Below are 15971 nucleotides of genomic sequence, written 5' to 3'. Positions count from 1 at the left end.
CATGAAAAGTAAAACAGCAGGACGCAGCGGTGCTCTGTGATGCTATTCACATTCACACTGTGTGCAAAATGAGAGGTCTGTTTTAACACAATAGAGCATGGGAGGGGAAAAACAGCACGTGAAATAGTACAGCCCTTTGTATGGCAGTAGTGTTTCACTGCATTGTCATCAGGCCACTGTACTGTATAATAAAAAAAAGTCACATTGTAGTAACAGGGCGAGATGAAAAGCTCAAGTGTCTCTAGCGGCGGGCTGTTGTTTTGTAACCCGATCTGGTTAACCTGTGATCCCAGGTACTATTTTATCTACATGTTGGTGCTTTACACTACACCACAAGTTGTTTTCACACGAAGGCCAGCCGGAGTCCTGACTCAGCACGCCTTATTTTGTCAGCTGCAATCAAACGACAGACGAAACATCCCAACAAATAAAATCAACTCTTTTTAAATAACCTTTTATCTCGAGGATGCCTTGCCCGTTCCATGATGTAATTCTCCAAATGGGGCAGGCAGGCAGGAGAGGCGGGCGGGCGGGTAGGCAAGCCCAGGTCTGAGTGATTGATTTCAGCCAAAGCATGGAGAGAACCTGGCTGCTTTCAAAGACAATTACAGTGCTGTCCATGTGCCCGTAATAGCCTAGCACTTTAGCGTCATTAAAGCGACGCGAGGCACTGCATTATCCCTTAACCCCATCGCTGGCCATCCCTCCAGTGCCAACCCCCAGAGTTCACGCGCACACTCTGTCACCTGAAGCCCCCCGAACCAAGGCACCCGACTGGGGAGGAGGAGAGGAGCGGCATTACAGGGATGGCAGGGATATTATAGACAAGAGGGGGTCAGCTTGCTCTTATGCTTTATGTAAATTATGCTGGATGCAGACATGAGCAGGTGAAGTACAAACTAAACGCTTAGATTCAGAAACAAGAACAGGCATCAAAGTATTGCTAAGAAATTGCAAAAGATGTGCGGATAATGTAGCTGAAATATGATATGAAAACAAATAGTATATCTTAATATACAATACAAATTTTAGTTGTACCAAATTGAGATTAAATTTTAAAAGTTCCATCATATGGAAAAAAAATATATGTAAAATATATTTTATATATATGATTGATTGAATTACTATATAATGCAATAAATAAGTAAACTAAAACACAGAATTAAAGCATTTTCCTAAGGACTAAGTGCTTCGATAGTAAGTACTCCAAGTGACTTGAAATGTTTATTACTATTCCCCACTGATATGAGCCTTTCCATCATATTTGCATTTCCAGCTCATTTTGCGACTAGCAGATCAATAGAGAATCAATCATGTTGTCAGGTAAAGATGGTAAATTTGACCAGGCTGAACCATCCGCAGAGACTGAGTGATACATCATGGCTGTGAGCAACAGGACAGTAAAAATGCCCTTTAATCAAATATTGATCCTATAAGCTTAAATCACTCTATAATTCAACTCATAAAACTACATATATTTCATTTGGTAATGGGGGGTAATGCTCTCATTTGGTGATGGGTTCCTAGTGAATCCTGGTGTTTTATATAGGCCTATTTTAAAATATTAAGGCTGTAATGGTATAATGAACTTTAACTGTAAAGCTGTATCACTTTTTTTAAATGTATTCTATATATGTTCTTGATTTTAATAAAAGTAACATCAAAAACTCGAATAGGAAAATTAAGAAACAGTGCAGAATAATTTAGTTATTTCATCAATATTTGTCTGATTAGTTTTGGACACTAAAAACATCACATGAAGCTTACAGTGTGTGGCTCATGTGCTTAACTTTTAAGAGGCCAATTTAAAAAAGAAATAATCTATGGCCACTGAATAGAACAGTAGCAACACTTTAATGTGTTTTTAATTATGAAAATTAGCCACGTTGATTATACATTTTTGCTGTGATAGTTTGGCACCTGAAGTTTACTGGAGACAAGTGTAGAAGCGACTACATTATCGATTCATTTGTTCTGAAGGAGACAAGCGATCCATCATGACGGCCCAGCTCTGCCCCGCACGTGGGGGAAACTTTCACACAACTTTTGTTTCCCAGTAGCGTGCGCTTTTCCTCTCTTATCCAGCATCTCTGCACCGGCACGGGCTTCGACACACGCGCCAACACTCATCTGAGACCGTTATTACACGCGTATAGCACCGGCAGTATCATATAAACACCCGTTATGTCTCCCGGTGTCCCGCGTCTTTACGCACCGGGCACCGCACAGCTCCACGCACAGCTCCACGCACAGACCCTGACGCACAGACCCTCACGCACAGACCCTCACGCACAGACCCCCACGCACAGACCCCCACGCAGACCCACAGCACTGACCTTGCGTTTGTACAGTCGTTGTACAGCGTCTCGAAGTCCTTTCTGGAGATGAGTTTGCAGCGGTTGACGCCGGGCTGGATGGCCCCGAGCCCGCGGAGGATGCGGACCTGCTCCACGTTGCACACGACCGGCGTGATCTCGAGCCGCTTGAGCTTGGTGTAAACGGTGTGCAGTCCGCCGACCAGGTGCTTGAGGAACAGGTCGAACGCCTGGGGCAGACAGATGAGCTCGCAGCCGTCCACGGTGAAAGACGCCACTTTGGCACCGCGCAACTCGACCATCTTGCACTCGTTGTTCTGCGGTATGTTCTCGACCGGGGACGGCGTGGAGTAGACCGGCTTGTTCGGGTTGGGGAGACCCGGGCTGCCCGTGGCCAGCAGCTCTGATCTGAAGAGGTTCTGCGCTGCGGCTGCCGCGGCTGCTGCTGCTGCGGCGGCGGCGGCGGAGGCGGCGGCGGCGGCTGACGATGACGGCGGAGGAGCGGCCAGAGATGGAGACGGGGACGAAGTTGTCGACGGCGGAGACGTGGTGGCGGACGGAGAGGAGATCGAGGGCGGCGGGAGGACCAGAGGTGTCGGCGGGATTAGAGCAGCCGGTACGGCCATGGTCACCTACGGGAGGGAGACGAGAGGACGCGCCGAAGTTCAAAGTAGCAAAGCCAGCCCGAAGAGACACCCCTGAATAAAACGAATCCACCAGAGTTAAGTTCCTCACACAAAGTTAGCAAGTAAAAAAAGAAAGAAAGAAAGGAAAGAAAGGCGTGCTGAGAGAGTTTGTTCTTTCTGTTTTTTCTGCGCTTTTTTTGGTTTCTTTTTCAGAGGGAGGGGGGCTCTCCGCGACGGGACAATGATCAAAGATAGGGGGAGGAATGACAGGAGGAAAATGAGCTGAAAAGTGCGGCTCCGCGCGGTGGATGAGTTGTTGTTGTCACACGGTGCGGAGGGGGCGGAGCTACGGGGGGACACCGCGCGCGCTGCTCTTTGCTCCGGCTCCGGTTTGAGGCCCCGCGCGCGCTTCACAGGGGCCGCCGCAACTTGGTCAAATGTTGCCCCGCCACACACACACACACACACACACACATATATTTTTAGATTGCCCTGTGCCATCTTGATGCAGGGCTGAGTACAGTCAAAGCAATCGAAGGTGCGTTTGAACTCTGCACCTGCCACGCACTGCAATCTTTATTAATAAGCCCATTTAATAACTATGTGTGAGATTAGCCCTGTCAATTGCGTAAACACACACACAAGTAAGTTTAACAATGTATGAGGCATATTTTCTATTCTGATCCTTTTTCATCAAATACACCTGTCTGGCAACTGCAAACACATTTCCATTTTAGATCTTGGGCTATTGATCTCTCATGACTCAGTGAGCAGATACTGACTTGTTTTAACAGGCCTGAAAGGGGAACAACATTGTTTCAACACAAATGCGATTCACCATTTTGGAAGATGCACATCTTTGCCAAGTCTGTTTGTAATAGTCCAAATGTAAACTCAAGTGAGAAAATGTTAGGACTAACTTGAGCAAGTAGGTTTGGAAAAACGAATACATGACACAGTACTTAAATACAAGTCAGTCCTTTCCACGGCTCAGAAAAACAACCTAAAAACTTAAAACTTCAGAGTTGAAAAAGTGTGAAAAATGCTCAAAACAACTGCATCAAGAACACAATTATAAGTTGTATTTTCGTTTTTATTTGCCAATCATAATATACTGGTTCTCCACAGCGCTAATATACTGTCTAGGGATTTTTCAGGTCCTAGATGGAGAGTGATTCAGTGCCTTATAAGTTGTCATACTCTAAAGTTTGACTGTAATTACTGATCTCCAGCTCATTGCATTGTGAAAGAGCTGCACTATCAATCTCTCATGTCAGCAGTTGTTACAAATTTAGTGCATTTCGCAGATGATTTATGATGTCGGAGGACTAAATGAATATTGTTAAGTACAATGTCTAACCATATAGGTTATTAGAATGCTACTATTCTTCAAATGACCATATTGAATTATTGTTTGAAAAACTGTACTATGCACAAACATTTAAATATACTGTATACTGTAAAACGGCTCAATGTCTTGTTTGACAAAGAAATATACAATATCAAATCACTAGACAAGCATACATTATGAAGTGAACTTTTTTATGAAAGTCAAGGTAAAAAACGACAGTAAGAAGATGTCCCATGGTCACTTAGGTTAATGTGCAGTAAAAGCTCCTCTTGAGGGTAACAACAAATGATTTAATTCACAGTTTATACATCTGTGTCTGTGTCTTCAAATTATTAATCATTTGGGCTTGTTCCTAACAAGCTTTCCCCCCCTATTTTGTTTTTGCATTCCTTCCTCTTTCTTTTTTATTTATTTTTTTCACACAGTGTCATATCTTTTCTCTGGGAAATCTGCTCCAGAATGTAAATATCACAGTGCCGGCCCCTGACAGTCCTGGCTCTAACAACACTGTTTTTGGTTGTATTCTGTATTTCAAAATTAAAAAAACATTTGATTATAGTCTGTTTGTTTGGCTAAAAGTTAGGTTGTGTTGTAATTGTCCTGTAAACCTGCTCTTGTTCCTTTGGCTTCTCATGTTCAAACTTAAAGTGCACTTTAAACTCTTTTTCTTTTTTTACAATTTCTTTTTTAAACATAAAACAACAAAAACAAACATAAAACAAAAGAAAAGAACAACAACACTTCATCCAGAGCACGAGGGCTATAATTATACAACTAATTAATAAAACTGCATGAACACATTTATTAATAGATTAATTAAAGCAGTTATCTATTTAGGTTGTACATTTTAGCAACTCCATATCTGATGATATAATGACAATATAAAAAGAGAACCGTAAATGGGAGCATAGTGTATTTTGTAATACTTTTTACAGTTAAATTATACATGATTCACCTGAGCTTAAATAGCGCTGTTATATCTATTTAAAGGATGATTAGTATGTTCCATTGTCTGCATTTTTACAATGCAAAACACTTCTTATCAGAGTGGACAGTGCAGTCGTCCTAATATTCTCTCTGTGTTTTCCTCTTGTTTCAGATAAGCGTTAAGATAAGCATTGTGCCATTTCAAAATTATCATTCAGGGAAAGATGTGGCTCGTAGTGTAAAATCAATAGCTACTTAAAATTCATTGCTAGCCAATCCATTTGCCCTTTATGTTGCTAACCTTTCACTTAAATATGCACCATATTAAGATTTCATTATATACAATGAATGTCACAACAGTTTGCCCACTACACCTCTTGTTTGCATGGGTTAAGTGCAAATCATTTGGCTTGTAATGTGTGAAAAATGACCTTCGTTAAGGGTATGTATGTATATAAAACAAGCTACAGCGTATCTTAATAGGCATTAGAAAGCACCGCAGGATATCAGTTTGATGTTTTAGCCACAAAAGCTTTTTAACAAACTGGGTGGGCTGCATGTGACCAGAGTTATGAAAACACAGCTAAAATCACAGAGAGGCATGTATATCACTGCTGTAACATTCGAATAAGCAAAAGAACTATAAGTGGAAACATATGGAGGAAGCACAAAACAAATAACTTCAATAGAGAAGCATAATACATTTGATATTTCAGTATCGACACTGAACAAATCTGCCATGAAACAGACGTGAAGAAGAGGATTCAGTTAATCAATAGATGTGATCATTCAGGTCACAAAATAATCTTAAGAACTCTACTTTAGATTCATTTCCATTAATGCTTCAGAAAAATAATAATTATTATTTGGCTCTTAATGTTACATTAAATGTACTTTTATAATTCATCACTTTAAAATCACAAAAAGACAAATGAAATGTCCCACGTTTTATATCGCGCTGCATTTCAGGTGCAAGTTATGTTAAAATTGCACAAATCATTACCACAATAAACAGTAAATATTATGTAAAATCTGTCTCCCAGGACCACTTTCTGATCTGAAGTAGATAAGATGCATTTTAAAGTAAAGTTATTTTCATCTTCAGTCAAACATGTCATTATTTTTTTATTCTGCCACATTTTTACCATAACAACATTTTTAAACTTTACATTATTTGTTTGGTTGCACTTCAGTGTTGTATGATCAGTATGTCAATCACATTTTTAACAGAAATATTGTGAAACCATCGTATGCTTTCTTATCCACGCTCGTTCTGCAGTGGCTAAGTTTAGACCATTTGATAAAAAGCCTTTTGTGTAAAGTTTGGTTTTGTTATTGCGTTTTAGAGAAGTCCAGTATATGTGGATAAGAGCGTGGTAAACAAATGACTATGTCAGAATTTAATCACCCTGAATGATGTATTGCATCAGGAAAGAACTGGAAAATGTATGGATATGGGACAAGATTTGGGAATGATCAATGACACACTATATTGTTTGATGTAATAATTTATTCAGCCCATAAAGGTTTGATAAAACAATGTTGAAAAGCAATTTAAATTGAATTCATTTAAATGTCAATTCTCATGGTTAAGATTTTTCTATAATTGGCTATTTAATTAAAATAATTTTCATAGTCATTAATATAGCCAGCAACTTGTAGCGCCCTGACGTCTTTTAATTACATGGTATTAACAAAATTGATATGCTTTAGAAAGCATGGTGAATAAGAAATAATTAGACCAATCATACATCATCCTCTTATGGACATTAAGTGTATCACACTATAATTGATGAAGTTCAAAAACGAGAGAGATAAATAACTTTAATTGTAGCAAGTTGCAGTACAAAGAATCCCTCTCACGATGTATTATATTTCCAAAGCAATTCATTATCTGTAACATCACTTAGCTGTGATGCCCAGAACGCTCCCCTAACCTATGATTACATGACATGTGAACGCACCACGGCTGTGTACTCTTTTAAATTGTCCTTTTACCTCATCTGCATTAATCTCCGGACTGCAGGCAAATAAGAGGGCAGAGGCATCTTCAAACATAAGAATCATTTAGATGCTCAGAATAAAGCGTGTATTGATCACGCATATTTGTTTCTCCAAGGTTACACTGGCCTGACCCCATCTATCCTGCGACAGCGGCCAACACAAACATGCCACCTTAGTTAAAACACGACGCTGTGCTGTGGTGGAGGGGGGAGATGTGCTGCTAAACTAACCTATGGTTTCTGGTCCAAATATGATTAAAAGGGAATCCAGAATGATAAAATATATTTGCATTAGTGAATACACCTTTCAGGTTATGTTTTTTTACCTTACTAGAGAGAATATATACATAATGCATTTTACCCAAAGGTCCTTACTGACAGTAATGGGGCATCACAGAGTTTATCATGAGAGAGATACACGATACAATCACTACAAATAAATCTGTTTACTGTAAATTTAGCACTATGTTTAAACTATCCATCCCCGCTTATCCGGGGCCGGGCCGCGGGGGCAGCAGTCTAAGCAGGGACTCCCAGACTTCCCACTCCCCAGACACTTCCTCCAACTCCTCCGGGGGGATCCCGAGGTGTTCCCAGGCCAGCCGAGAGACACAGTCCCTCCAGCGTGTCCTGGGTATTCCACGGGGCCTCTTCCCGGTGGGACATGCCCGGAACTCCTCCCCAGTACGTCCATGAGGCATCCAGAGCAGATGCCCGAGCCACCTCAGCTGGCTCCTCTCCACGTGGAGGAGCAGCGGCTCTACTCTAAGGGAGCGCCCAGCCACCCGGAGGAGGAAACTCATTTTGACCGCTTGTATCCGCGATCTTGTCCTTTCGGTCATTACCCAAAGCTCATGACCATAGGTGAGGGTAGGAACGTAGATTGACCGGTAAATCGAAAGATTTGTCTCTCGACTCAGCTCCTTCTTCACCACAACGGTCCGATGCAGCGACTGCATCACTGCAGCGGCTGCACCGATCCACCTGTCATCCTCCATCCTTCCCTCACTCGTGAACAAGACCCCGAGATACTTGAACTCCTCCACTTGGGGCAAGCACCATGGCCCTCGGATTTGGAGGTGCTGATTCTCATCCTAGCTGAATGAATGAGTAAATGAACAGAACTGGTGACAAAGGGCAGCCCTGAGGGAGTCCAACACACACTGGGACTCCCGGAGCACCCCCCAAAGGACACCCCGAGGGACACGGTCGAAAGCCTTCTCCAGATCCACAAAACACATGTGGACTGGTTGGGCAAACTCCCATGAACCCTCGAGCACCCGATGGAGGGTATAGAGCTGGTCCAGTGTTCCACGACCGGGACGAAAACCACTCTGCTCCTCCTGAATCCGAGGTTCGACTATCAAAGGTTAAACTAAACATAAGTATATTTCTGCTGGCACTGGAGTGAGGCGGATTCAGTGAGTAGTAGTAGTAGTAGTAGTAGTAGTAGTAGTAGTAGTAGTAGTAGTACAAAAAACTTCAGGTAAATTGATTGTTCAGTGTTTGATGTTTGTGTTGCACAGAACCGCCAGGACAAGTTTCTATGTCCGTGAATCCTGTTCATTGACAAATGGCAATAGACTTTATTCTGATTCTGATTCTGGTAAGTGGTTTGAGGAGGATACCCTAAATATACACGATCACACAAATTGTATAATATAGTATTTTTTTCTAATGAGGAAACAACATAATCACAAAAAGTAATTTAGCAAGCATACTATTCCAATAGTAACAATATGCCATGTGTACAAATGCTGAGGCCTATCTATATAAATATATAGAGATATATATAATATGTATGACGTATATGAATATATTTGTGGTCCTAATCCCATGATTTAAAATGTCTTTTTAGGTTATTAATCAGTCCATGGTGGTGACTATATCACTGGTGAATTCATCTTCTATTTCCTGCAATTCAAGCCAAAAAAAAAAAAAAAGAGCAAAATAATTAAACTGATATTCTTTTAGATTATGTAAATGGCTTCATGAAAACATCAGCACCAAATAGTCTCTTGATTGGCCTCCTCGTCATTAGTGTCGTCATCACAGCGGTCCTGGCCTGCGTCCTGCAGTACTTCACTTGCACCAGACGGTGGGCTCTGCTCCAGAGGTGGGAGAAACAGAGATTTGTGGATATCTAAATTGCTAAAGCCCAAACCTGTATAAACAGCGGTAATTACCGGGCCATTGACAGTCTCTCAGTGTTGTGCTCATTCTGCCACAGCCGCAGTGATTAAAATGAATCCTCATCGACTTCTCCATTAAAGTGCTGGCAGGAGCGATCCCATGACCTTTCCCCATTGATTGAACATAACAATCACAATTCAATTGCAATGCAAAGAGAACATTTGTTATAATGTACACGAGATGCATGAGCCATTTCCTGAGAGCAGCAAAGGCTAATCAATGGAGTGACTCTTGGCGTGATGCAAAGAGAATGAGGCTGTGTTGCATACAGCCTGCAGTGTATGATATGCATGTAAACATTGTATTCTCCATTCTCCTGGCCAGACAGGCTCTGACAAAACCAGCTCTCAGGATCCAGGCACCATCAGTCCAGCCGGGATCTAATGAGAGCCAGACGGAGGTGCTTCTAAACAAGAGCTGCACACATGTAACATGCATCGCTGCGAGCTGACACACTTCCTTACACGGACATGGAACAGAAAGAACAATGTTGTGACCTGACGCAACACATGGGATTTCATGCTTGTGCTACACAGTGTGAGCTAAGCAGTTGTAGCAAAGTTGTATAGCAGAAAACGTAGCAATGTTCCAGCACTTAATCTGCTGATATTCTGCAGAGAGAGCTCCATGTCCCTCATGAGGCTTATTTTCAGTTTCTCTGATTCTGTTAAAGTCTGAAAACTAAAGACAAGTTCCTCAGACTTCAGACAATTATTATTATTTTTAATTAATATATATTATTACAACTTACTTTGAAATTACTCATCACATGCCATTTATGATCATTTCCATACATTTTTGTCATTGTGCATAGTCAGAATTAGCTGTCTGGAGTGAAATGAATTCTTGATAAGACTCACATTTTCCCTGAGTTACATCCTCAAAGAAGAAGTGGGAAGATTGTTGAAATATCAATAGGAATGTAAATGTTGTTTTTTAAGATATGCAACATTTATATATCAAAGTATATATATATATATATATATATATATATATATATATATATATATATATATATATATATATATATATATATATATATTGTTTATGAAGAAAAACACTGTTAAAATTGAGAAAACTTAACACATTTCTGCTGGATTGATAATATTGATAATATCATAAGTTATTGGGATACTGACCACACAATAATTATTACCGTAGTTTATCCTTCTAATAACACCTAAAATGTCTCTTAAAAATCTGGCAGCAGTGGTGTTCTGTGAAACAAGGACAAGCCTGTGAAGGCCTTATATTAATGACTATCTAAATGAAAGTAAATGAGAAGTGACATTCCTGATCCAAGCACATGAGAGAAAAAGCTTGATAGGCGTAACATGACCATTCAATCCGTCTTTAGCAGCTCAGCTCGCTGTCTTTAAAAGTGTCTTCTGACAAGTGCATATACGAATTATGTCCTTAAGGGATTTCTTTTTAGAATCAGGAGATTATAGTTTACACGGACATTAAACCGATTAGACCAGCCCGCACTCTCCAAGGCAGTTTATCTAATGGAGAAGATGTGCTATGTTAATTGAGAAATTCCGGTGGTAAAATCATATCCAGCCCTCTGTAGTGGAGTATCGGAGTTGGGCTTGATGAAACCAAATGACTAATCAGAGCTGGCGAGATGTGGGCTGAGTGAAACACTGTTTGCCATGTTAAAAGGTAATTGTCTGGGAAAACTTCATCGATGACAGATTCAATTCCATTTAGTCAATGTTTAATAAATGCTGTACAAACACGCCGGGCCCTATCTGGATTGTGCTTTCCAAAACAAAGGGAAACTTTAATTGCTTTAATCATCTCTGGCTTTGACGTTGTTATTGGCCTTAAAAATAGCAGTTAACAGAAACTGTCCTGCTGAGGAAATTGAACCGCATTTGGTAAACGATGCATAATTAAGATAGGGGCATCTCAGAGCCGAGTGGCCCGGGCCAAACTGAAAGGAAAAAACATTCCGAGGAATACAAAGCTATTCAATTAACAGAAAGACCCAAGGAAAACAATGTCTATTATGTATCACTTACTTTAATCAGATTGTAGTGATTGTATCCCGTTTTGTACAATCCCAGAACACAAACACATTAATTAACAGATAGGAGGGTGGAAAGATGTATTTTTCATTAGAGGGTGAAATAATGTTCCCCTTTAACATCAAGGCAAACCAAGTGCTTAGCGCAGTTAAAACCAGTGAGCGGTGTAAGCTCCCTGCCAGCGTTTTTATTTAAAACCTCATTACTGTGTGTTCGCGCCGCCATCGCTGTACCTTTAATCTGCACTAAAAGGAAATAATGCGTTTCCGGCTTTATTTACCAGCCGTACTTAACAAGTGTTCCTGTACAATTAGAATTGTTAATAGATCTGGAAACAAAAGGACTTTGAAGGTGGGAAAGTGCTGACATTATTTCACAGGGGAAAAACAACCGGGAGGGAAAGAGATGGGCTGTAAATGGAGTTTCCTGGAACACAGCGCTGCAGTGTTGCTCGCTCTCATTACAAATGCCATGCACAGGACATAAATCAAGGCCAGTAAAACATTTCATTGCCACACAACACTAAATGACACACTCACTAGCTTTGCCGCACTGATTGTGTTTAAACATTGTAATTTTACTATATTCCTATTAAACCTATGCAGAGTTTACAATCCATAAACACAGTATCCATAATAAAAGTTAATAAATGTCACGATTTGCATTCAGAAAAAAGCCGCCAACATTTTTGCAAATATCAATCTATGAACCTTTCAACATTTTGTCAAACAAAATGCTAATTGTACCTTTAGGAATTTGGGAGACAAGTGACAAGCAATGAGATGCAATGTCCTTTGGAATCGGGGAATCAGCACAAATGAATAAATTAAGCTTGAGCAGAGGAGAAGAACAAAGGGGGCGCTATCAGTATATCTAATATCCTGTTTGATGTAATGTCTCCACTTAATTTATGACTTGTAATGAACTTTTCAAATACACAAGTAACTATTAAATATGTGTTCGATCAATCATTTATTATTACAACGTTCACATTAAAGCTGAATTCTACATTCTGCCGTTAACTCAGAAAACAATATTATTTTTTTATTAGAGAAACAACAAAAACCAAATGTCTTTAATACACGAGGTTATTTGTGTATTTCAATGGATCCCGAACAATCAGCCATCATGTGTCATTGTTAAACTTCAAGAATACAGTTTAAAAGTTTCTATATCACCTGAAAACCACATTGGCCTTTTAATCACAACCAGTCTTCTGAGCAATGGTCCCACCTCTCTACGTAACTCCATCAATTACACCAAAGCAGTTACATGAAGAGCAATTGACATGACTAAAACTATTACAGTTTGTGAGATTTAATTAGGAGATTAGTCAGTGACCTGAGACCAATATGAAGTTAGAACAGGTGTTTGCCCTTGACGATCTTCTCTGATACTAAATGCGTTTCTACTCAATGTGTTATTCTTCTTAGTACACAAAATAAGGCGGTGTAACATTTTGATGGAGTGGCACGGCGCCCTGTAATATCTCCTAGTTTGCAGTAGGTCACTCTGCTCTACTGACTTAATAAACTATGAATGCACCAACAATGATTATTCATGTCATTCTTCAAAGGTCCTTGAGAGGATCTTGATGCAGCAGCGACTCAGTGCTACGTGTTAACTCAAGCTTGGCTAAGACTGTACCATCTGGGCCCTTGTACTTGATGATTAATGCCACAGACTTGATTCATATGTGCAATTGGTGGTTAATAAACAAGGATTTTCACAGATAAATGACACATACAAATGCCGAGGACGAACTCATTCATATTGGTTAATTTGTGTTCTTTGGTAATAAAGCCTGCTTATAATTGCTCACAACAATCTTCTCCATATTCACAAATGTGGGGATTAACATAATGTGGACTGGAAATAATCTCTACAGACCTAGAGGACTTCAGACGTATGTACATAACATTCTTTATTTGGTTTGATTTGACTTGCACAGCTCCAATGTCAACACAAGACCACAGAATATTAATGTAAAGATTAGGAGCATAATAATAATGCCGTTTACAGTTTAAAACTTTACTTTGTAATCCGCCCTTCCTTTGCTGTCACTCTTCAATGTCAGTATAATTGCAGTACACAACACAGATCCACAAAGAGCCCTAATGACAGCACACAACAGTGACCTCTACAGGAACACGCAGCTAATCATTTATGCCTTCATGTCTAATACAGTGATGCTGCTGATAGTGGTGGAAAGGCTGCATAGCTTTGCAAAAAATACACCATTTACAGTTAAATAACTGTCCCACAACCACAATTTTATGAATTATCAACATAATTAGAATTTATTTTCCTGTTAATAGCAGTAGTAGTAGGAGCAGTCGATAAAACATTTTAAATAAAACAATTTTTGTGAAAAGAATACATTCATTATACAAGTATTTTTACTGAATAAAAGGCTTTACACAGGACAGTGGGACATTTCGCAAATGGAAACATACAACATGCAACAACATAAACCACTACACCACCAGTAAGCACCAAAGAAAGATTATATTTTCAATCAAAATTACTCCATAAGGTTTATGCAACTGGAAGACAGCTGCCATAAAGATATTACATTCAATCATTTGTTTAAAAAGTTTGATATCTCGTCGTCAATTAGTTAGTGATTATTTTTTTAGATTAGTCAAATTATTATTTCCACTGCAAACTCATTTCCCACCAGCTTAGGTTAATATGTACCAAATTGAGCCATATTGATTATATATTTGTCTAGTCACAATTATTCAGATGAATCATTGCACCAATATAAGTAATAATTCAGTCAGAAAAAGTCCAATCATCGCCTTTGCAGTAGCACAAACTGTGTGGCCATAAGAATGCTACAGAGTTGAGAGCAGTGTCTTTCTTCCTGCACAGAGGAGAGTTATGGGAGCGAGCCAGCCACGCCGAGCCGGGGCCAAGTGCAGCCATCTCATACAGGCAATGAATGATGCTCAGATAAGGGACCAAGAAAAGAGACCAAACAGGAAAACCTCAGCAACAGAATGTGCAGGGCGTCTCCAGTCTGTGCAGGAACATACTCAACCAATGTGCTTTTCGGGCAGTGCTCTCCGACATCTCATCACTGTAATGTGCTCTTTTCCTCTCAGTTTGAAACAGCCTTTTATGTTTGGAAAGTTCAAAATCACAGCAGACGCAAAGGTGATACTCCCAGCCACAAGGGGTCGGTAGAGGGACACATGGTAAAATGATGATAAGGTAAAGGTAAAGTAGTATTTCAATGTAACATCTGATCTATCTGAAAAACAGAAGTAAAATAGTTTAGCTTCAGAAAGTGATGCGATTATTCAACCTTGACTTTAAGCGATAAGATCAGTCAAATCAACAAAGCAACAACACAAACTACTGTCTTTACTGTCCATACAAGTTGTAGACACGAACCACATGATTTTTGATTACGGGGAAAACAAGGAAAAGACACTTTACGACCGGGCAATCTCCACACAGAAAAGCACCGCCCGGACCAGGAATCGAACCCACAATCTTCTTGTTGTAAGGCGACGTTCACTGTCGCTGTATAACACATAGTGACACCTTTTGACTTTTCCAGTTTTAACTATGATCAAACTTCAAAGTTAAGTTTCACCATTCAATATGCTCTCATGGTTTGTACAGACTGTGCTGTGAGAGTCTTTTATCTGGCCCAAAGCCGATCGGTTCAAATGTTATGAGAATCTGCTGAGGTTTTGAAATGTGTAGCTGGCAGGTAGACGGCAACTAACAAGGGACACAAGTATGACAATTTTGTTCAGGCGGTGCACCACATCGGAGCAACAGTGGTTCGTCTGTAGACTTGGAAAATGATTAAGAAGAGTTAAAACATGACAACGAAGGGCAATTGCAGATCTGAAAACTCGCATTAATAATTGAGGAAATGCAAAAAGAGAGTCCGGGTATCTGCTGCGTCTCCCACACAGGGGACCAGGAGAACACAGGCTCTGTTTTACCCTCCCTCTTCTCCTTTATGTATTCAAATTCACTTCAGCAGCATAAAATCCTCCCAAGAGACAGCATTGTCCTCCTGCTTGTCCCTTGGGCTTCGCTCTTCTCGCTAACATCTCACAATTTAGCCGTACATCTCGAGTTCTCTCCTCCCCATCACAGTAACCTCTTTTCAAATATTTCAAAGCAATTTACTGAAAATTAATTAAGTGCTTTTAAAAGACACCGCTGATGGCAGAGAATGTTTTGAGGGCTCGGTTTGCGATAGTCACACTTTTTGTAGGACACTGAGACAAATGCAGTGAATAGCCTTTCACTGGTTTCAGCCATGGGATAATAATATTCACTGTTGTGGTATTATGAGTGGAAATAAAAGCTGCACCTTTCTCTCTCTTTGCATTCACCGAACAGAGAATGGCAAATTTTACACCGATGACTGCGTTGCAATTGCAGTTACAAATGTACGAACACTTTACTTTCATAATAATGCGCCTCAAATGCCTCAAAAGGCACATAGGTCTGCTCTACTGAACTTGAATGTGTGGGCCCTGGTGCATAAA

The 15971-nt window shown here is 40.2% G+C and overlaps 1 protein-coding gene across 6 annotated transcripts in view; it reads right to left on the bottom strand.

Annotated features, from left to right (window-relative positions):
- Positions 1 to 3247, bottom strand: part of dachd (dachshund d) — a 99034-nt gene extending 95787 nt beyond the window's left edge. For 4 of the 6 annotated variants that reach the window (XM_072444854.1, XM_072444855.1, XM_072444857.1 and 1 more), the window contains exon 1: positions 2337 to 3247. In XM_072444854.1, the coding sequence (XP_072300955.1) occupies positions 2337 to 2941 (605 nt within the window). In that variant the 5' untranslated portion in view covers positions 2942 to 3247. The remainder of the gene's footprint in view (positions 1 to 2336) is intronic. The other 2 variants (XM_072444852.1, XM_072444853.1) reach the window with 1 other exon arrangement.
- Positions 3248 to 15971: the final 12724 nt, after the last annotated feature.

This window comes from Eucyclogobius newberryi, unplaced genomic scaffold (genome assembly GCF_026437365.1).
Source record: "Eucyclogobius newberryi isolate DKJ021-1_F unplaced genomic scaffold, fEucNew1.0.hap1 SCAF_14, whole genome shotgun sequence".
NCBI lineage: Eukaryota > Metazoa > Chordata > Actinopteri > Gobiiformes > Gobiidae > Eucyclogobius > Eucyclogobius newberryi.
Note: the sequence above shows the minus strand (reverse complement) of the source record. Positions and strands in the feature narration are given on the sequence as shown.